The following is a 22,780-nucleotide window of genomic DNA, read 5'->3' on the forward strand; positions in this document are numbered from 1 at the left end:
GCCTGACATCTGGTCATGGCCCACCCACCCTGGGGAAAGGGGGAGGGAAGGGGAGGGGGCCGTCATCTGGTTGTTGCCCACCCACCCTGATAGGAGCGGGAGGGAGGAAGAGAGAGGAGAGGGGGAGGGGGCCCATCAGCTGGTCATGGTCCACCCACTGGGGGAAAAGGGGAGGGCGCTTGTCATCTAGACAAGGCCCATCCATCCTGGTGGAAGGAGGCAGGGGGAGGAAGGAGGCCTGTTATCTGGTCATGACCCACCCAACCTGGGGGGGAAGGGGAAAGAAGCGGGGAGGGGGCCCATTATGTGGTTGAGGTCCACCCACCCTGGAGGAAAGAATGAGAAGGAGGGTTATGGGGGGGAGAGGGGAAGGGGACTATCATCTGGTTGTGACCCACCCACCCTGGAAGGAGGGGAGGGAGAAAGGGAGAGAAGAGGGGGAAGGGGGCCCACCCACCCTGGGGGAGGATTAGGGAGCAGGAGAGAGAAAGGAGGCCCAGGGGTGGGGAAGACTGCAGGAGAGCCTGGAGGGGTTACTCACTTGAGCATGTTATCTGGATGGACATGTAGCCCGTGCCACAATCCTTCTTATAGTGGCAAGGCAGCCAGTTGAAGTGGCAACGCCCGTCGCCACACTGGAGCTCTTCTTTCTTACAAGGCAAGATGCTCTGCTGATCTGGGAAGAAGAGAGAGAGAGAAAGAAAAATGAAATAGCCTGAAAACTTGGAAAAGCACAAGTAAAACTAGGGGCTGAGTGGAAAAGAATGGCCATTTGAAGCCAGGTATAGGAGATCTGCCACTGACCTCGATAGTCCAGGCTAGATCTCAAAAGCTTAGTGGGGTCAGCCCAGGTAAGTATGGGGATGGGAGACCACCAAGGAATGCCAGGGTTGCTGTGCAGAGGAAAGCAATGGCAAACCACTTCCAGTTCGTCTCCTGCCTGGAAAACACTACAGGGTTGCCGTCAGTTGGCTGCAACCTGACGGCACCTTTCACACCTACGTAGCTGCATCCTAGCAGTTCAATACCAGCAGTGTGTTTCGTATTGTCGAAGGCTTTCACGGCCGGAATCACGGGGGTGCTGTGTCTCCGGGCTCTGAAGATGCCAGCCACAGATGTAGGTGAGACCTCAGGAGAGAATGCTGCTAGAACACGGCCATACAGCCCGGAAACCACACAGCACCCCAGTGTGCTTCATTTGAGACCTCTATGCCAGTTCTCACAGCCGAACACCCATGGGGTTAGGCGTAACTGTTTGTGATCTGCAATTCTCCCCACAGCTGCTCCAGAGGAAAAATGTCAGCATCCTCCACCAATGCATTTCTAAATACTATCCACAGCAAGCAGTACGTTGGCTCAGCAGGTACCAGAGTGAAAACTGAAGGGCCTGGCCTCGCGTGGACTATTAATGAGACGATTCTGACTACATGCATGCTTTCAGCGATTCGTGGATAATGTCTGCCCCAGTGTCCAGATCATCAGTAACGGGTAGCTACAAGTCACAATCTGAAGTACAAAGTCTGCCCTCCCCCACACCGGCTCTTTGTTAATTGGTAAAACAATTATTTTATAAAGATATTTAAAAGTGAAGACAGACTTCCGAAGACAATGCTGCCACTGGCTTAGATATCTTTAACAGAGATATACATTTACAGAGAATTAGAGCCTAACGTAGTTAAATGGAGCATCCAGGCTCAGGGACAGTGTATCTGACTGCTGCTTGCTAAACAGCCGCAGTTGGGGAAGGTTCTCCATGATTTCCTTGTGGAATTTCTGAAATTATTTGGCGGACACTACTGGACAGAGGCTAGCAACACAGCAGGACCTCTAGCTTGATCCAGCTGTGCTTTTCTTAAGAGACTTGTATCAAGAACAAATAGAATAGGAGGACAATGAGGCATTTATATGCCCCTTTCTCTCTTGTAATGAGACTCAAGGCAGTTCACAAACTCCTTTCCCTTTGTCTTCCCACAACAGACACCATGTGAGGTAGGTGAGTCTGAGAGAGTTCTGAGAGAACTGGGACTTGCCCAACATTACCCAGCAGGCTTCATGGTAGGAGCAGGGAAACAAATCCAGTTCACCAGATAAGAGTCCACTGCTAATGTGGCGGAGCGGGGAATTAAGACCAGTTCCCCAGATCACAGTCCACTGCTCTTAACCACTACACCATGCTGCAAAATAAATCCCCAAAGGAATTAACCCATAACACCTTGGAAACTAATCAGGATCAGTCCATGAAGGAAGTCCAGGGGTGAGCAATGTCCCATCACCACTGTTCACCTCTTGCATTGAAAACTGTATAGAGTATCCATCCTGGTAGGTCCACGGCAGCCTGACGGCATTTCCCACCATTCCAATTCAATGCAAAACACCAGCATTAAAAACAGCGAATTGCTTATTATTTAAACTTGCCAATTCTTCCCCCCAAACAGTTTTCGCCAGGTGCTTGAAGGATATTGAAGTCAACATCAGACAAAGTCCTTTTGGTGGCAGGAATGGAGAGAGGAGAGGGTCTTTCCTCTGCTACAACAAATGTGCCTCAGTTGGGTCTCCCCCGCCAACCGTGAACTTAGCAAAGAAGACGGCTATCACGAAGATTACAACGGCTGCTAGAACAGCAGCGTTCAACAGTAGGGGGAGCAACAGAGCAAAGGGGAAAATGAAATGTAAAAGGGAGAGGAAGGTTTGGGGGGAGAAGAGAGATGGGAGGTGGAGGGAAGAGAAAGACCACGAACAAGAGACCAGAAGAGCAGGAGAGACCACAGAAACACAGGACAATTTTGAGCAAACATTTGTACGTATTACACTCAATTTCAGCTGGGGATAAAAACTAAGGGGTTAAGCCAAAGGTGACCCAGAAAAGGCAGGTTTAGAGGAGGGCGGCCCACTGCTTTGATCCATTTTCTGCATAAAATGTTGAAAATGTGTCCCTGGCAGAACAATTCAACAATTGCTGCATTATGCATTAGACAGCTCCGTGTTCATTACAAACCCTAAAAAAAGAGAGGTTTCCTGGCCCTCTCCCTGCTCACCTCTCAGCTTGATGCAAATCATCCTGCGCAAATCAACACCCCTTCCCTTTAATAAGAAATCATAATGTCTGCAGAGCCACAGACAAGCAATATATTTCCACGCCGAGTTCCCTGACTGATGTTTAAGAAGCCTCTGGGCAGAACAGCACTGTAGTTCAATAAAAAAAAAACAGTGAGACTGCTTGGGCCCTTTAGGAATCCATACAGACTGGAAGCATGAAGAGGCTCATAAAAATGTTCTCTGCCAAGGACACAGCACTCCAGAGGGCTACCGAGCTTTCGTTCTCGACAAGTCACTCCCCGCCGTGGATTCTGCTGTTGGCACATTTTAAGCTGGCTTCAGACACTGGAAGGATTCTTTGAGTTTTCTGGAATCCTCTTATAAAGCTGATATATCCAGAGGTGGGGATCCAGCAGGTTCTCACAGGTTCCCGAGAGAAGGTTACTAATTATTGGTGTGTGCCGAGAGGGGGTTACTAATTGGTGATTTTGCCACGTGATTTTTGCCCTAGTTACGTCCCTCCTCTCAGCAGTAGCGCGCAGAACTTGAAGCAGTCTAGCAGGAGGTGCACCGGCGTGCGTGGCAGCCTGCGCCTGGGTGCATTCGTTTCCCGCCCAAGGACCGGTGCAGCGGCTGCGTCCTTGCCACAGCCCCGCCCAGGAATGTCCCGCCCATGGAATGCCTGGCCACACCCCTGTCGTGTCCCGCCCAGCCCCATTGGCGCTAGAGTCTTAAAGACAGCAAGACTGGGCAGGGTGGTTCACTAGGTGCCTTCAGGCTAATTGTTCTCAGTCATTCTGACCAATCTCACAGGGATGTTGTGAGGATAAAATGGAGAAAGAAAGAACCCTGCTAGCCACTGTGAAAGCTTAGGAGCAAGAATGGAATGCAAATGTAATAAATATAAATAGGTAACAATAGATCTCTAAGATCTCCGGAAGAAAAAAGGTCTTTTCGACCCATGCGGTCCTTGAACGGGAGTTGGCAGGAATTGAACTTGGGACCCTCTGATGGAAAAACAATTGCTCAGCCACCAACACAAGGCTCTCTCAGAAGTTGCATCTGTATGAGTAATGAAACACCTGACCCAGGAGTTCCATGCATCAATTACAAACATACCTGGGATCTTCCATTACTGTTAACATTGACATCATTCTTGTAAACTGATACCCATATGATACATTAGTGTGGGACATGAGGCACCATTAGGCACCAACAGCTAGTGTAGTATAGAGGTCGAAGAGGTGAACTCGCATCTCCGAGTTCTGGATTCTAATCCCTCTTCAGTCATAAAGTTCACTGGATTACCTCGGGACAGTCATTTTCTCGACCTAACCTAACTCGCAGGCTGCCAGCATGTAGAGGTTAAGAGCAGGTGGATTCAAATCTGGAGAACCGGGCTTGATTCCCCACTCCTCCACCTGAGTGACGGAGGCTTGTCTGGTGAACCAGAAATGTTTCCGCACTCCTACATGCCTGCTGGGTGACCTTGGGCTAGTCACAGTTCTTCGGAACTCTCTCAGCCCCACCTACCTCACAAGGTGTCTGTTGTGGGGAAAGGAAGGAAAAGGAACTTGTAAGCCATCTTGAGTCTCCTTACAGGAGAGAAAGGTGGGGTATAAATCCAGACTCTTTTTCTTCTTCTTGATAATCATTCCAGAGCAGTAGCCATATTAATTTGCTGCAGCCCAAAATAATCAGGAGTCTAGTGTCACTCATCGATTAACAACACCCGGAATGAATGTGTGTGGACTACAGCCCAGAGACAAAAGAAGTGGATTCAGGAGCAGGTGATGTAATGAGACAGAGCAAAGCAGGAAGGGACAGGATCAAGGGAAAATGAGGGCAGCAGTGAGATGCAGATGAAAGGAAGCCACAGCAGCCCAAAGGTGTAGCGTGAGTGTAAAGGCCTTAGCATGGCACGGCACAGTGACTCCTTGCCTCCTGACCCTTGCCGATGGTGGTCAGCATTAGGGGCAGCGGCTGCCCCTTCCAATTAATAATAAAACATGGGAGGTGGGGGAGGGGCGTCCAGAGGAACAGTGGCTGTGGCTATGAAGAAGAAAAAAGAAGAAGAGTTTGGATTTATACCCTACTTTTCTCAATTGTAAGGAGTCTCAAAGTGGCTTACTAACTCCCTCCCTTCCTCTCCCCACAACAGACACCTTGTGAGGTAAGCAGGACTGAGGGAGTTTGGAGAGAGCTGTGACTAGCCCAAGGCCACCCAGAAGGCTTCATGTGGCAGAGTGAGGCAACAAACCTGGTTCACCAGATTAGAGTCTACCTGGTCTTAACCACTATACCACGCTGGTTCCATCAATGCCTTCTCTTACGGGTTTTGGCATGAGGGATGCAATACTCTTTCCATTCGCCTTTCTCCCCTGCATGATGCATACGTGCCCAAGGGAAACGTAAGCAATACAAAATATGGGGGGAAAACAGCCTCTCCCTTATCCGCCTTCCAACTCACCTGGCACAGGAGCAGAAAAGAAAGAGGTCTCAGATCAAATGGAAACTGGCCAGTTAGCAACAATAAGCAGAAAGCCGCCTTGTTCAGACTGGGTCTTAGCCTAGCTTGGATTCCTGGCCCCTAACTCTCATTTGTTCCACTATGTCAGCCCCTCATTTCAAAAAAACACCTCTGCAGCCATAAGAGCTAGACACTGGACTTCTTCAAAACAAAACATCCAGATGAGATTCTCAGGAATCTGAATTGGGAGCCAAATGCCGACATTTTTTGTTTCCTTCATGCCTTCAGGGAACCACAGCTAATGTACAAACCCTGCTTCCTGTTTAGATGCTCCTCCTGAGTGGCAAACTGGAGGAAATCCAGTCAGTAGATGTATATACAGGCAGATGTGCTACACCCTGCACCTTACTTTTCCCTGCATAAAGGGTGACAATGTGGTTACGCTTGTTAACAGAGGTTGCAGAATTAATCTTTGGTGGAAATTAATTCAGTAAGAAAAAGGAAATGAGAGTATCAATCCTGGCCCAACACAGAAATCTTCTGGGGTAGGTCGGGGCTGAGAGAGTTCTGAAAGAATTGTGACTAGCCCAAGGTCACCCAGCTGGAATGTAGGAATGAGGGGAACAAATCTGGTCCACCAGATAAGAGTCCAGAGCTCAGGTGGAGGAGCGGGGGAGTCAAACCTGGTTCTCCCATTTAGAGTCCACCACTCTTTAGCACTACCCCACGCTGGCTCTCGTCTGTCCGGAATCTATTGCCCATCATTGAGTGCTCCTGAGCTCTAGTATGTGGGGAGGGAGACTAATAGCTTTCTATCAACTTGCCCCCATCCTGTGCATAAATTTTACAAACCTCTGCCATGTCTGTCCCCCCTAATTATCTTTCTTTCATTAAACACTTGACCCTTTCCCGATAGAAAAGGTGTTCCAACCTACATGCACAAAATTATCATGAGGAAACGTGGCATTCTGGCTGCAGGGCCACAGAACCAACACCCCTGAATGGATTTATCAGTGCATGCTGTGCTAGTGGCAGAGACTACCACACTCTTTTGCTCATAAGGAGGACATGACCTTCAAAAGGTCTTTTAAACAGTCGAGAAATGCGTAGATGGGTAGAGGAAAACTCCAAAAGGGACGCTGCCAGTCTGAGAGTAACAAAAAAAAGGAATGATATGACTCAGAACAAATTCTAATGAGTGTGATGGGAAAGAAGCCATGCTTGGCGAGACATGGAATCCTCTTGTGCCAAGATGCTCAACTTCAGGCAAAATACACAGGAGCCATCCTTGACGCAAGCATTACACAGCACAATCAGAAGCCATCCCCAAACGATCTGGAGTTCACAAGGTGCAGGGAAAGGCGGGGTGCTCTGGTTTGGTCCCGGAAGCTTTTGATCTGCTTATTTGTAGCTTTGAATCTCGAATTTTCCAAAAAATCTGGTCTGCTTTTCCTGGCATGCAGATAAGAACAGGCTTAGTTTTGAAGGTCCCATGGCTGCTGACCTGATACAAGGCATCGTCCAGTATGGTGTAGGGCACAGGTGTCAAACTCACGGCCCTCCAGATGTTCATGAACTACAATTCCCATTAGTTCTCCCCAACATGAGGATTGGCTATACTGGCAAGGGCTGATGGGAATTGTAGTTCATGAACATCTGGAGGGCCGTGAGTTTGACAACTGTGGTGTAGGGGTTAAGAGAAGTGGACTCAAAATTGGGATAACCAGGTTTGATTCCCCCTACTCCTCTACATTTGGCCTGCTGGGTGACCTTGGGCCAACTGCAGTCCTCTCAGAATTCTCCCAGCCTCACCTACCTCACAAGGTGCCTGTCGTGGGACTGGGAGACCTACTCTTCATCTTCTGCATGGGATGGGCCAAGGCTCACTGGAAGGAGGCTCAGATGATCCCAATCTGAGAGACCCAGATTCAAAGCCCTGCTCTGCCATGGAAGCTTGTTTGGTAAACCTGGGCCAATTGTACTTTCTCAAGCCAACTTACCTAACAAGGATATTGAGAAGATGGAACAAGGGAAGAGAACACCATAAATGCTATCCTGAGGTCTTTAGAAGAATGGTAGGATAAGAAGGTATTAATTGGAGGGCCTTTTTTGCAGCAGCATCATGGAATGCTCATTCTACACTCGTTTCCTGATGCTTTGGGCAAAAACCTTTGCCTGTTTATTCATTAAACAGCATATTGTCACTGTTGTTTGCCTTTCTGACAGCCTCACCTTGACCCATCCAGGAAGTGACACCATCTCTTTTTATGGACCTCCCGTAAGGCTGTCCTTTTCTTGCTGTTTTGATACTGTTATTACCACATCAGGATCTTACTGTTCATCAGAAATCTGACTGATTCTGATGTCGGTGTCAGACAGGCCTTATTAACAGCTTACTTGTGGGAGTGTCTGTTTTTGATCTTGTATTTTAATCCGGGCTGGAAGTCGTAAATGGCAGAAAAGCGGGACACAAATGTCTTAAATCAGTACTCTTTGTTGTGGAAAAGGAGCACTTGGCCTATGCTCAGAGACGCTCTCGTTATTTCATTTAGTCTGCTGCTGAACTTCTGCATTAATAAAATGAACACTGGGTGTGACCCCTTGCTAAAACCCATTCTTGCACAGACCCATAGAAAAGAATGAGTTGCATTTGTGGGAAGTGGCTTAGTGTGAAGTTTGCGTGGATTACTCACACGCACACATGAAGCGGCGTTCTACTGAATCAGAACCTTTATCTTCCAGGCTCAGTACTGCCCATTCTGACTGGCAGCAGCTCTCCAGGATCTCAAGCCTCTGGTCTTTTTACATGCCCTACTTTCACCTGCTACGAATTCTTCTGCAAGCAAACCAAATGCTTTACTGCTAAATACCAGAAGCTGCCTCATGCTAAATGATCCCATTGGTCTATCAAAGTCAGTATTGCCTACTCTGATTGGCAGCAGCTCTCAAGCAGAGATCTTCTGTTATCCTTTTAACAGGAGACGCTGCTAGTGAGCGAACCTGGTACCTTCTGCAAGCCAAGCAAACGAGCAGTGGCCCCTGCCCAGGTATTCTGACTTGGCGGAAGAAGGATTTGGTTACGCTGTGCTGAAATGCTGTCTCGTCCTTTGCCCTCCCTGGCTCCACTTCCAAGAAGGACAGATCACAGCTGGCAGCCCTGTAGACAATGACGACCCTGTCAGGAACCAACTGTGTCACTGCTGCGCGTGCATGCATGCAGGCCCTTGAAACAGGCACTGGGAAAACAGTTCAATGTGCTTATCTTATCAAGCAGGTGTCAAAGCCAGGAGCAGGATTCCTCGCAGAAAGATTCCCAGCTGGTTTTGTACAGGCCCAGCCGGACTCCAAGCACATAAGCCAAGCCACAGCTGCTGACACAAGATGTAATTTCAAGGCTTGCATCTTTCAGGCAAGGAAAGATGTCAAAAATGTGTAAAGCTCTGAGCCAGGGGGCAAGAGGTAGGGGTTGGGGCTCAGTGGCTGAGAACTTGCTGTGTGCGCCAGATGTCTCAAATTCAATCCCCAGTATCTCCCAGTTACACAATGACAAACAGCAGGTGTTAGGAAAGCCCTCTCCTTGCCCCTGCAGGGTTGTAATTCTGAGCTACTGGTCTGAGAACTAATGGTTTGATGATGTAAAGAAGCGAGGGTAGTGTAGTGGTTAAGAGAGGGGTCACCAACCTATGTGAGGATGTGGGCACCTCTGGGATGTTGAGCAGGAGTGGTGACTGCAGAGGTGTAGCTAGGGAAAATGGAGCCCGGTGCAAATTCTGAGTTTTGTGTGTCCCCTTGTGTTTTTTGTATTTTTTAGTGTTTTTTCAGTTGTTGGCCTGCAAGGGGTGCAGTTTTTAGTCTAGCAACACCAAAAATTCAGGGTATCTTTAGAAGACTCTCCTTATGATACCACCGAAGTTTGGTAAAGTTTGGTTCAGGGGGGTCCAAAGTTATGGGTCCTCAAAGGTGTAGTCCCTATCTCCTATTAGCTCCCATTGGAAACAATGGGGGATGGGGCACCTCCTTTGGGAGTCCATAACTTTGGACTCTCTGAACCAAATCTCACTGAACCTGGGTGGTATCATCAGGAGAGTCTCCTAAAGATTTTCTGAAATTTTGGGGCTGCTAGCCTAAAAACCACGTCCCCTGCAGCCCCAAAACTGAAAACACACTAAAAATACAAAAAAACACAAATCTGAATTTTTGCACACACACCCGCCCCCCCAAAGTGCGTGCCTGGTGAAATATGCACCCCCTGGCCCGCTTGGAGCTTCGCCACTGGGTCCACAAGAAGCTGAGTCAAACACAAGATGGCTGGCTGAGGAGGAAAGGGCCAAATAGAATACCATCCTCCTCACAACTCCTTGGAAGCAGGAAATTCTGAAGGAAGAATGGAACCATCTAAAGAAATCCCACTTGCTTACTCCTCCTCCAGTGGAAAATCCTTTCATCTGAATGAAGGAAGACAACAACAAGCCCTGCCTTACAGTGGCCCCACCTGTTTTCTGACAAGCTCGGTGGACACCAAGGGAAATACTGGCAGGCACGATGGTCCCACAGGTGCCACACTGGAGACCCCTGGGTTAGACAATACAGCTAGGATCCAGGAGACCTTGGGCCAGTCACACTTTCTGGATCTGTCATCTGTATGTGGGTATTATAAGGACAAATCACCTGGATGGGCCAAACCCAGAAACCTTCTTTCCTCTTTGCCCATATCACAGCAGAGGGGAAGAGGTGGATGCCCCCCAAGAGGTTGATGCTATCTCTTTGGAACACAAAGATGCCAATCTGCTCAAAAACATTTGCAGCCAAGTGTTGTGCAACATCAGGGCCAGTGATAGCACCACGAGAAATTGCTGTTGTGACTTAGCGGCCAAGAGTTCAGACAGATTTGATCCAAATCTCACAAAAACCACATGACATGTTCCTTCAAGAGCAGTGGAAGGAAGCCATCTGGGCATGCTTTGGTCAACAGGTAAACTCAAATGGGCTTCCTGTGGGGAACTGCGGTTGCCAAATTCTGCATTAATGGCACAGACACACACACAAACGATTCTTTATGGCATCAGGATTTTTACTGGCTTAAAGTTATAATGTGCAAAGGCAGCAATCATCATCACCAGCATAATGCATTTCAGGAGGTAGCATACCACTTTACAAGATTAAATATAACCGATCGCTGCAGGAAGCTCACAGTCCAAAATCAGAACAAAATAATGAAGCAAAAGACATGGGGGTGGAAATAAGTTGCCCACACCTGAGAATCGGATCTGGGCCCAAAAGCTCCAATGTGCAAATGGGTCTCCATCCCAGATCACAAAACAAACAACACAATTCATTTCACTAGACCCCACAACATTCTTTTGTGCACACAGCTCAACCCCCACCCCAAAATGGAATTGTGCACAACAGCAACCTGTGGGGAAAGATTTCAGGTCTCAAAGTTTGTAACACGAAACGCGCATCATCCGGATGACTCCAATGAAATAGCCATGGGGCTAACGACTAAAAATAAGCATTTCTGTATTACTGTAGTTTCTACACTATGATCCAGGAAACCCAAGGGTTCCTCAGAAGTCATCCTCTGCCGCATACAGATTTGTGTTAAACATCAAACGTTCTCATAACTGGTTCTGGGTTGGACCAATGGCTCATGTAATCTAGCATCCTCTTTCCCCCAAGATTCTCCAGAAAATTCTCAGCAAGGGGAAAAAAGCCAGTCCCACCCTACCCCTATCTGCTGTCCCAACTGGTATTCAAAGATATACCGCTCCTGAATACAGAGGATTGATTTGGCATTGTGGCTAATGCCAAGGGACCTATTTTGATGTATTGTCGAAGGCTTTCATGGCCGGATTCAACTGGTTGTTGTGGGTTTTCTGGGCTGTGTGGCCGTGGTCTGGTAGATCTTCTTCCTAACTTTTTGCCTGAATCTGTGGCCGGCAACTTGAAGATGGAACCAGACCCTGCAAACTGCAAAATCCAATTACCATTTCCTAACTTGATTAAGAATGTAGTACAGTAAATTTATTGGCTTTCTTGCACAGGAACTAATACTTCTTCCTAACATTTTGCCTACATTCTTGAACATGCCGGCCACAGATGCAGGTGAAACGTTAGGAAGAAGATCTACCAGACCATGGCCACACAGCCCAGAAAACCCACAAAAGCCAAGCTGTTTTGAGTTGATTTCAGAGGGAGCTTTGTAGAATAGAATAGAGGGAGCTTTGCAGAACGGAATAGCTCTAGCTTCTCCCAAACTTTTGCGTAGCTTTGTCAACCACATTCTTTCATGCCAAAAAACACGCGCTTCCTTTTCACGCAGCGAACACCTCTCCCTTTCTGAGGATTTTCCAGAGAACAACACTCCTCTATTATCGCTAGAGCGATCAGCAAGCCCGCCCTTCTCTTTTGCAAGGTAAACACGGGCAGATTACTTACATAGACCGGAATAATTGCTGCCTGTTCCGAAGTGGACGGAGCTCCCCAGGATGAGAGAAAAGCGGAAGAAAAGAACTAAAGCGGGGAGGGGAGGGGGGGGGAAAGCAAGAAAAGGGGAAGAGAGGTTATTAACAGACGTTTGTTTTGGTTTCCAAAGCAGATGTCATTTAGCGGTACTTGACGTTGAAAGACACCCACTCAGTTTACTAGCCAGCTTTGGTGAATCCATTACCCGTCTCCTTCAATGTGTGGAAATAAAATCCAGTCATTCATTGACATGAGTTCCCAGAAAACATCTTGTTTCGGAAGCGATGGGTACAAGCGGCTTGTCTCAAAGGTACAATCTGGTGAACCTGCATTATGTAAACCGGGCTTTTTCCTGAAATCTCTGGAACGAGACCCTGCAAACTGCACAATCCAATTACCATTTCCTAACTCGATTAAGAATGTAGTGCAGTAAATTTATTGGCTTTCTTGCACAGGAACTAATACTGATGTCGTTTCTGAAATCAAAATGTTCTGGACAAAGGTCTGTGGAAGCGAACGGTTCCCACTGCATGCCCCATCAGGGATTCTCTTGACCTGTTGTTGTTTTCCTCCAAACAAAATCCTGCTCACAAAACACAAAATCCTGGAGCCAGCTAGACAGGGTAAGAAAACGCAGCCTAACATTTGACATGTTCTCACCAAAGTTTGAACCCTACTCAGTCCAGCAGGCACAATTTAAGCACACGCATAAACTCACTGGATGTACTCCGTGGGATTTAAATGGGCTGAGGCATACCCTATGCCAGTGGTGGCAAACCTCTGGCACTCCAGATGTTATGGACTACAATTCCCATCAGCCCCTGCCAATTGGCCATGCTGGCAGGGGCTGATGGGAATTGTAGTCCACAACATCTGGAGTGCCGAAGGTTCGCCACCACGGTCCTATGCTTTGCGCTTTTAATTTTGCAGCATTTCACGTGGCATGAAAAGGCTGCATCCCCCCCCCCCCCCACACACAAAATCAATTTGATTTAGGTCCAGGTTTGAAAACGTAAATGTAAGAGAGAGGACGGTAGGCTCCTTCTGTTCCCAACTTGTGCAGTTACAACACACCCAGCCATGAGTTATGGGTAAATATTTCCCATCGTTCTTCCCTCTTCCACCAAATGAAATAAAAGTGAGAAACAGAACCCAATCTGCCGTTGGGTGTGCAAGCTGTGCTGCAAACTGTACCGGGGTGCCAAGGAGAGCCTACGCCTGTGGAACGGACTCCGACCCCAGGTTCCCCCCCCCCCCCCCGTGCAAGGTGCTCATGAGTGCCTCAAAAGTTATTTTTGGAGAGAAAGCCCCCCCCCCCCCCCGCTGCAAATGGTGCAACAGGGCCAAGATGATGGCTTCCACTGCAGGGCTTGCTCGATGCCACATGTTTCGCCTAACAGATGCAACCTCCTTCCTTCCTTCCTTCCTTCCTTCCTTCCTTCCTTCCTTCCTTCCTTCTCTCCATCTGGCCAGCCCTTGGATTCAAACCCGCCGCTTCCCTTCCATCCCCACCAGTAGATTTGGTGCTCCCTCGATCTGATCCAAATGGTTAACAGGTCAAGCCCACGCACCCAGCCCCCCCCATGTCCCCCCCCCAGCAAAGCGCACGGGGGCATTTAAAGGAACCCTCTCCCAGCTGCATTAATCCGGATCAAAAGAGAGAGGCCAAAAAGCGCGTGGGAATGCCCACCCGTTTCCATCCGGGATTAAGTAGGTCGGGGCTCCGCCTGGGGACTTTCGGCGCGGATGGCCGGGAAGGGATGGATGGAAGGAAGGGCCGGACCGGCGACCCGCCCGCCCCAAGCTTCTCGCCCTGCCCTTACCGGAGCACACCCAGGCGGCCGGTCCCTCCATGCGCTCCGGCGGCGGCGGCTGGCGAGGGGCTCCTCCTTCGCGGGAGCTTCATTGGGCACGGCGGGCTGGACCTCTGGGCACGGCCCCGGCGAGCCAGAGGCGGCGGCGGCGGCGCGATCTCCGCCCGGCGAGCGCGGTACCCGGCTGGGGGCGCGCAAGGATGCGCGCTTGGAGCGCCGCTGGCGGCGGGCGTTACGCAACGGCTCCGGCCCGGCCAGGCGGTCCGATCCGGCGGCCAGCGGAGCCTTCAGCCCGGCTGGGGCGGCTGCAGAGCGGGGCCTGGGGAGGGGGGCTGACGTTGCTCGCCTTGCGTGTGCCCAGACAAAGAGGCGCTCGGCAGCCGCCCCTCCTCCTGCTCCTCCTCCTCCGGCTGGGGCTGCGATCCGAGGCGCGCTTTTCCCGGGAGTCAAACGAACCCCAGGCCCTGAGCACTCGCACGCTCTTTCCGGGCGTCGGTTCGGTTCCTAGAGCCCTGCTGGATTTTTTTTTGCCGCTGCCCAAGGACTGAGTTGCCCATCTGGAATTTCCTAGGAGCGATTGCTCCTAAATGCTGGGTGGCTTACTCCCGAGTAAACACGCGTCGGGTTGTGTTCCGGAGGCCCGAGTTTGAAAAACTCCCCATACCCAGAGGAGCCTCCCTCCCTTTTTATTGCGAAGATTGGTTCCTTTTATGTCCAGTGCATTCTGGAGACCATCGCCACCCCACCCCAGCAGTCGTCTGCGGATATGCCCTGCAGACCCCCCTCCTCCCGCCTGCCGCTTTTCCTTGGCTTGTGGCCGGCAAATTGCTGTTGCCACAGTTGCCTTTGGGGATAGACAAACGTGTGAGTTGGGCAGAGACCGATTTTGCTGGTTCGGATCCGTCCAGGCGCAGACCCAGAAGGGGTGCAGGCAGGGCACGCCCAAGGCATATGCCTCTAAATGCACTTGCATGGATATTAACGCCCCATGCGAAGCACAGCTTGCCTTTCTTTATTGGGTGACATTTCTAGAGGCAACCAATTCCTGCCTGACATGGGTCCAAGACGGAATATCCTTCACCAAGCCTGGGCTGGCTAGCTCAGGGGTCTGCAACCTGCGGCTCTCCAGACGTTCATGGACTACAATTCCCATCAGCCTCTGCCAGCATGGCCAATTGGCAGGGGCTGATGGAATTTGTAGTCCATGAACATCTGGAGAGCCACAGGTTGCAGACCCCTGGGCCAGCTATAATGATGGGAGGCCCAATCCAGACAGATTTCCATCCCCATTTTTTCTACCTTTGCATTCTGTTCACAAGTGAAGTGTGGGGCAAAGTCAAAGATCCCCCCTCCCCCATGTGTTTGTTGTTGGAATAAATGGCCTCAAAGGTCTCCTCCTGACTTGACCATTGACTTGTCTATATTGGTTCTCAGGTGGTTAGCATCAACTTTGGGCGGGGGGGGGGGGAACTGAAGCTGAATGCTCTTTTTGTTGTTGATCATCCTATTGACGGCAGCTGAGAGAATTCAGACCAAGATTTCTACAAATCTTGAGCTAAAATTCACTACAGGTGGTGTATGGGTCTGGATTCAGGGGAAGACGACCACTTGGAACATCTGTTTGCTGGTGGGTGGGCGGGGACTGCTGTCATGGGCTGGGCCAGACTGGGGGGGCGGGGAGCAGGTGGACCAATTTGCATGGGCCTACAATTTTAAAGGGGGCCTATTCCCTCAGGCAGAACTCTTATGGCGAGGGCGGGGTATAAATATGAAAATTAAATTTAAAAAATATTGTAAAGAGAGTCAATTTAGCAGTACCCTTTAGCACAAAATACTAATATTGTAAAAAATATTATTAATAACTAGCGGGCCCAGCCACGCGTTGCTGTGGCAATTGTCCTTCTCATCACAGTCTGCAACCTACACAGATGTCCATGCAGGTCCAATGATCCCCAGCATAGCCTTTTAGGGTGGTCAAATGGAATCCCTCTTTCCCATTTCAATGCACATCGTTATATGGTGCTGTCTTGTTTTTTAGTATAAGGTAACCCTTCCCATTCCACAACGGAACTGTCCAGAGTGTGAATCCCGCTGTCAATGAGGCTGGTTGACACGCACAGTCCTGGCTTGGGTAAGGCAAAACTGGGGCAAGCAGGCTATCCCAGTCAGGCAGCAGAGGCAGGGTGGTGAGGCGCTCAGATCGAGGCCAGCTCCCTGGGTTCGTAAAGGGCCATGTGCAAAAGAAGCGGAGCAGGTAGTGTAGGTTCGCCCCCACCCGCGGATTTTCTTAGAAGAAAAAGGCAAACTCCAGCTTGCTTTTAGAAAAAGAGAGCTGTGGTGAATATGGATGAGGAAGTGGGTAAGTGGTGTTTGGATGTGAGGGAGGGCAGAGTGAGGTGTGTGAGGATGAGTTGGATGTGTGTTGTGTGGTAGCAGTGGGTGAGGCACAGAGAGTGAAAGTTACCTGTGTTTGACTTCCACTCGTATTACCTAACAGTATTACCTATTTACTGTTTCCACTGCTCATCTCTGCCCATCTGAGCGAACATTCTAAGCCCTCAGGCCACAGACAGACAGGCTGCACGAACATTCTAAGGGTGACAGTTAAACAGAGGCGGCTTCATGGCCTGGTGCACCAGGAAAAGATGTTTTACCTGGCTCAGGTATGGACTTTCGACGGTTTGAAGGTCCGAGTACCTGCCAGCAACAGGGAGGGACGTCCTGTGAAAATTTGGGGGTGATCCGTTCAGCAGCTTCTGAGGGACACCATCAGGGACAAACACACTGTTAGCTTTTTATATATATAGATAAAAAAGATTAACCACTCCATTCCAACCTGCAGACGGCAGACTGTAGGCCAGAACCCCACCACCAATGAAAAGCCGCATAGGGCATACAGGACATTCGCCACCAAAATGGTGGCATAAGTTTGAAGACCTGGGTTCCCTACTCCCAGTCCTAAACCCAGGAAGGGAGCTGACTAATCTTGGCTCCATGCCCCTGAGATTGTGCCCCCCCCCCCAAATGCTGGTGTCTGACTTCCAGGCTTTACAATGGCAGGGCTGAGGGATGGGCAGCTGTTGGTACCTCTGTCACCTCTACCAGGGCAAACATACTGTGGCCACTCCCTGAGATCCTTTTGCCCCCCCCCCCCTTTTTGGATGGGGCTTTAATATAGATAAAACAAGGGTGTCCAACTCTGGCGCCAATTGGCCATGCCAGCAGGGGCTGATGGGAATTGTAGTCCATGAACATCTGAAGTGCCAGAGTTGGACACCTCTGAGATAAAATATAGATAAATAAACGCAGATGACTGAAACCAAGTTATGTTTTTTCTCCAGAGCAATTTTGTCGGACCGTATAATATGGAAATCATATGTATTTAGCACTGATTACAAAAATACTTAACGATCAGCTTAATGAGGGGCCTACATTTTCCATCTGGCCTGGGCCTATTGCCAGCTTTGCCTGGGCCTGTCACCACGGGCTATCTTGCTTGTAAAAATGAAAATACTAATCTGCATGAATGTTTTTTAAAAAATGAATGCGTTTAAAAAATAATGTGATTATTTATTAAACAGAAAAATCATCAATATATCAGTCAAAGGTGTGTATAGGAATAAATGCGACATCACAAAGACCATAGAAAATAATAAGAAGAGTTTGGATTTATATCCCACCTTTCTGTCCTGTAAGGAGACTCAAGGTGGCTTACAAGCTCCTTTCCCTTTCTCTTCCCACAACAGACACCTTCTGAGATAGAATGGCCCAGTGGATCTTCCCAGCATTTTTGCGAACAGAAGACCTGTAAGAATCAATTCAGATGTGGGGGGCCTGCAACGCCCTGCGTAACCATATGGAGCATTGCCCGAAGCTCTAGGCCAGCCCACCCTGACTAGCTATGCCACTGGGAGGGGGAAAAGTGAATTGATCTCTGGTTTATTGACTATCTGCATGGCTTCATCCATTGAGACCAGCCACATCTTCCATACTACTGTTAGGAGGTATCACTTTGGTGGGTTTTTTTTAACCAGTAGTGGCCTTTTTGACCTTCACCTCTGCAAGTGAGGGTTGAAGTTGCATTATCTTGAGTGACTTGAAAAGTGAGATTTACCAACTCTGGGCCAGCTGATGGGTGGGAAAAGGGACACAGGAGTTTTCATAGCTCTTTGCCTCTTATTAACTTTCTGCAGGTAATGGAATCCTTTGAAGGGGAACATGTTAGCATCACTAGGACTTGGAGTCTTGGATTAAAGGGGTATTTCTAAAAAGATAAAAACTGTTGAAGTTCACCACGAGGTTTTTGTTTGTCTGTTATGAAACTGAGTTCCCTTGAAGTTCTACCTTGTAACCTCTCTCAGCATCTTTTTTTGTATCCTGATGGTTATGAAGCAAGATGAGAATTCTCTTTTAAAAGCTTTGGCTGTTGAAAATGTCAGGAGGGCTCCCATAAGAATGCAGCGCACACTTCCCCCTCCCAAAGATACATTTTAAATAAGCATGACCTGTAAGCTGAGAAGCTTCCTTGTAATTCTTTTGTATGGATTTTACCGTGGAGTGAAGGTGGTGGACAGGTTAAAGTAAAAAGTGCAGAAGAGACGAACATCCATCAATGACTTGGCAGTGGATGGAGAATACAATGATCTATTCGCAGAGCGATGCAAGAGAAGCTTAGGGGGACTAGAAGAGCAGAGAGAAGGACGCGCAGAGAGATGCTGCTTCAAGGTTACAGAATATAGAATCTCGTCAAAAGAAAGGATCAAGGTCCATTGAAGGATAAAAAAACAGAAGTCTTTGAAAAGTCTGGTGTCCTTCTAAAAGGTAGCTCAGCAACCGTAATGGCAGGTGGCAAGAGCCCATTGGAATGCATTCTGTGCTCTTCTGAAAGGACTGATGTTAGACAGGGCCACATTTCTCAAAGAGGAAATGTATTCAATCATGGAGGAAAAAGCCTGCCAAGTATTTCCCAAAATGCACTTTATATTTTACAAAGAAGCCACTGAGAAGAAGAGATGGCTTGTAGGGTTTTTGAAAAACTAGTATTCTGTTGATACTAACTGGATAGAGAACTGCAAGCGCACAACGTCTCCTATGCAAATCCTTAAAAAAATTTTTTTGGGGGGTGTTTTAGAAGAAGAAGAAGAATTTGGATTTATACTCCACCAAGTTAATCTGGTTCACCAGATAAGCCTCCGCAGCTCAAGTGGCAGAGTGGGGAATCAAACCCAGTTCTCCAGATTAGAGTGCACCTGCTCTCAACCACAACACTTTCTTAGATTAATTTCAAGTGAGTAGCCATGTTGGTCTGCAGTAGAACAGCAAAATTCAGGTCCAGTGGCACCTCAAAAAGGCCACGAGTACGAGCCTCTAAGAGTCTCACCGAGGGAGCTTTGATTTTTGAAAGCTTATACCCTGGAAATCTGGTGGGTCTTTAAGGTGCTACTGGATATGAATCTTGCTCTTCTTGGACAACATTCACCCGTGGCTCTAAAACCTGCTCTTCAGCCCTGTTAATGTAAGCAGAACCCAGAAGAGGATTCTGAACACGCTACGTGTACATTTGCCCCGCTGCTTTACAGATGGTTTGAACTACCGACTCCACAGATGCTACTTACGGCTTTTTCCATCCACTCTCCTGCTGTTGGGAGTGCACCTGGAAAAAACCAGGTGTTTTCAAATGGGCTTGCTATTTGCTGTCAAGCCACAGCTGACTTATGATGACCCAGTGGACTTTTGAAGGCAAGAGGCTTTCGGAGGTGGTTTTCCGTTGCCTGCCTCTTTATTATATCCCTGGTATTCCTTGGAGGTCTCCCATCCAAATGCATGCCAGGCTCAAGGCTGAGAGCATGGAACTGGCCCAAGGCCACCCAGCAAGTTTCCATGGTAATGTGAGGATTCAAACCTGGGTTTCTCCCAGATCCTAGTTTGACACTTTAACCGCTACACCACTCTGGCGTTGAGCCCCCAAGGACAACATGTCCCAAATGCACTTATGCCAAACTCCAAATGATTTCCAGTCCCCTTCCAATCTTTTTGCAGTTGGCCATGCCATGTGGGATTTGGGGCCTTCACTTTTGGCCTGGCTGCTTTTCGAATTGGCCTTGCAGTTGCCCCCTTGGCAGGAGCTTAATCTGTAGCAATTAGCAGGTGAGAAAGCTTAAAGCCAGGGCATAAAAGCACTTACCTGCTCATTTCCGCGTATCAAAGTCTTGTTAAAGGGACTGGAGCAGCTGCAGTCCATTTTATTGTCCTGACTAGCTGGCAGCAATAAGCAACCTGGAACAAATCCAGACTGTAAACATCGACACAGGGCCAGTCGTGGTCTGTATCTGGGAACTGATCCACAGGTCAAATAAACAGAGTCAGTTATGAATGCAATGCAATTATAAATTGGTACAAGCACATAGCAACCATTTAAAGGGCGCACCTTTGTGCAACTTTATGCTTTATCCTGCAAGATCCATGCTTGTTCTGAGACCTCGTTCTTTCCTAGAAAAAGCTGTGATTTGTAGAAATGCTCATGATTCATCAGTGTTGCTGTGCATGTGTTTATAGGGAGGAGCCTTGGTGTGGTGGTACAACATCTGCTTGGCATGCAGAAAGTACCAGGTTCAATTCCCAGCATCTCCAGTTAAAAGATCTAGCAGCAGGTGATGTGAAAGATCTCCGCTAGAGAGCTGCTGTCACTCTGAACAGACATTACTGACTTTGATGGGCAAAGATTCTTTAGGCCAGCGTGTAGTGGTTAAAAGCAGGTGAATCTAATCCAGAGAACCAGGTTTGATTCCCCACTCCTCCACCTGAGTGGCAGAGGCTTATCTGGTGAACCAGATGTGTTTCCACACTCCTCCATTCCTGTTGGATGACCTTGGGCTAGTCACCAGTACGCCACTGTCAGTAGCAGGAAATACATTCACAGTTACCATGGTACCGTAGTTGGCATGATGGGGATTACAGGTTTACTTAAACCAGTTTTACTGTATGGCTGAATTGAGCCTGTTTGCATGAGGTTGAGTGGGATCTCAGAAGCAAGCCCCATCCTTGGTCTATAGAATTAGTCTACTGATGGGAAAATACCTCCAGTGGCGTACCTACCTAAAATGGCACACAGGGCAGGAAACGAACCTGTCCTGCCCCTGCCCCCGACTGCCTGCCCTCCCCAGGAAAAGCAGGCAGCCTGATCCCCTCAAATCACACCTCCCTTCAGTCCCTGCCAGAAGAGTCCCCAGGACCTGTTGCGAACAAGAGGCCAAGTCCCAGTGCACTGGCCAAGCGACCACCTTCCCGTCTTCATGCCCACTTGGCTGCACTCTTGGCCCAAAGCTCACCTGGCGCTTTGCAGCCCAGATGCCACTCACTGTGGGGACCTAGGACATTTGCTGGGAGTGAACACTGAGAGGAGGGAGCCTGGCTGGGTAAAAAGGGAAAGAGGAAGAAGGGAAAAGCCATGAGTCTCTGTCTCTGGAGGGTTTCCTTCCAGTCGACCATTTCTGAGACCATTACTGTATCTTGAGCAGCTAAAGAGTTTCTGCCTCACAGCTGTGCACAATCTAATATAGGTATTTAATTATTCTGTTTAAGAGGATTAAGGGAATGATGGTAATATACCTTACTCAATATACCTTTATTAATATCTGTATAGTCAGTTATTGCAAATACAGAATTTATCTGGTAATGGTCCAGTCAGTGAGAAACAGAGCTGAGCAGAAACACATTGTTAGAAGCCAGAAGCATGTAAACTCAAAACTAACTCGTTCATAGCATCTGAAGAACTTGGATGTAGTTAGTTAGTTTATTATATATCACCTTTCAACGAAAAGTCCCCAAGTCACTTTAGAACATAGTGAAATTAACATCATCAAATTCCTTCATGACTCAATAAAATTTAGGTAAAAACAGGCAAGAAAAAGACTCAGAATTGTACACTTTTATGCAGGTCAAATTCATAGCCTTGTTGGAGCAGAGTGCCACCTGGTGTTCATTTGTGTGACCATCATAAAAAAATGTGGATTTCACTGTGGATGCACTTATTTGTCTGCCTGAGGTGATTACAGCTTTTGCCAGGCATCTTCTTGAAAGATAACAGTCTCTATTTGCTGCCTCTAAATCAAGAGCCAACATGGTGTAGTGGTTAAGAGCAGGTCAACTCTAATCTGGAGAGCTGAGTTTGATGCCCCACTTTTCCATAGGGAGGAGAACTCTTATCTGGTGAACTTGATTTTTCCCCCCTGCACATGAAGCCTGCTGGGTGATCATGGGCTAGTCACAGAACTCTCTCAGCCCCGCCTACCTCACAAGGTGTCTGTTGTGGGGAGAGGAAGGGAAAGGAGTTTGTTAGCCCCTTTGTGTCAGCTTACAGGATAGAAATGCTGGGTATAAATCCAAACTCTTCTTTCCCCCCTCCCTTCACAATAGTCTCAGGGTGGGTTACAACGAAAAGCATGATAAAATCCCATTCAGTGCTGTATAAAAGCAATCCTAAAACTCTCACCCCGACCTTCCTCAAAGGTGGGCAGAGATCCCTCCTGCACATGCAGAATAATGCACTTTCATCCACTTTTGCAATTGTTTGCAAGTGGATTTTGCTATCCCGCATAGCTGCAAAGTGGATTGAAAGTGGATTGAAAGTGCATTATTCTGCATGCGCGGAAGGGGCCAGAGTGTACAGGACACCTTGAGATCAACCCTCCCCCACCACATCCTAGTAGAGGAATCAGCTGAATACCCCGGTAAAGAGGCTGGTCTCCACCAGGTACTGAAACTCCAGAAGAGTACGTGCCAAGTGGGCCTCTGGTGGGAGGGCATTCCACAGTGCAGGGGCCCCTGTTGAGAACGCCCTTCAGGCTGTCCCTCACCTCTGAAGTAGAAACCAGCCTTGAGTCTTTGTGAGACTACAAATCATGTCAATAAAAACAATTTTGTAATCTTCTGTTCCAGTTTTCATCTCTTTTGGAAGTATTTTCATTATTTTTCTTATTTATTTATACATACTTTG

At 48.3% G+C, this 22,780-nt stretch overlaps 1 protein-coding gene across 2 annotated transcripts in view; it reads right to left on the reverse strand.

Moving 5' to 3' along the window:
• The window catches only part of BEAN1 (brain expressed associated with NEDD4 1), a 46,119-nt gene extending 31,597 nt beyond the window's left edge, over positions 1-14,522 (reverse strand). Inside the window, exons 1-3 of one of the 2 annotated variants that reach the window (XM_048516094.1) lie at positions 13,795-14,522; positions 11,945-12,019; positions 542-676 (exon numbers count right to left, since the gene is read on the reverse strand). In XM_048516094.1, coding sequence (XP_048372051.1) covers positions 542-676; positions 11,945-12,019; positions 13,795-13,825 — 241 coding nt within the window. In that variant the 5' untranslated portion in view covers positions 13,826-14,522. The remainder of the gene's footprint in view (positions 1-541; positions 677-11,944; positions 12,020-13,794) is intronic. The other variant, XM_048516096.1, reaches the window with a different exon arrangement.
• Positions 14,523-22,780: the final 8,258 nt, after the last annotated feature.

This window comes from Sphaerodactylus townsendi, linkage group LG14, assembly GCF_021028975.2.
Source record: "Sphaerodactylus townsendi isolate TG3544 linkage group LG14, MPM_Stown_v2.3, whole genome shotgun sequence".
Classification (NCBI taxonomy): domain Eukaryota; kingdom Metazoa; phylum Chordata; class Lepidosauria; order Squamata; family Sphaerodactylidae; genus Sphaerodactylus; species Sphaerodactylus townsendi.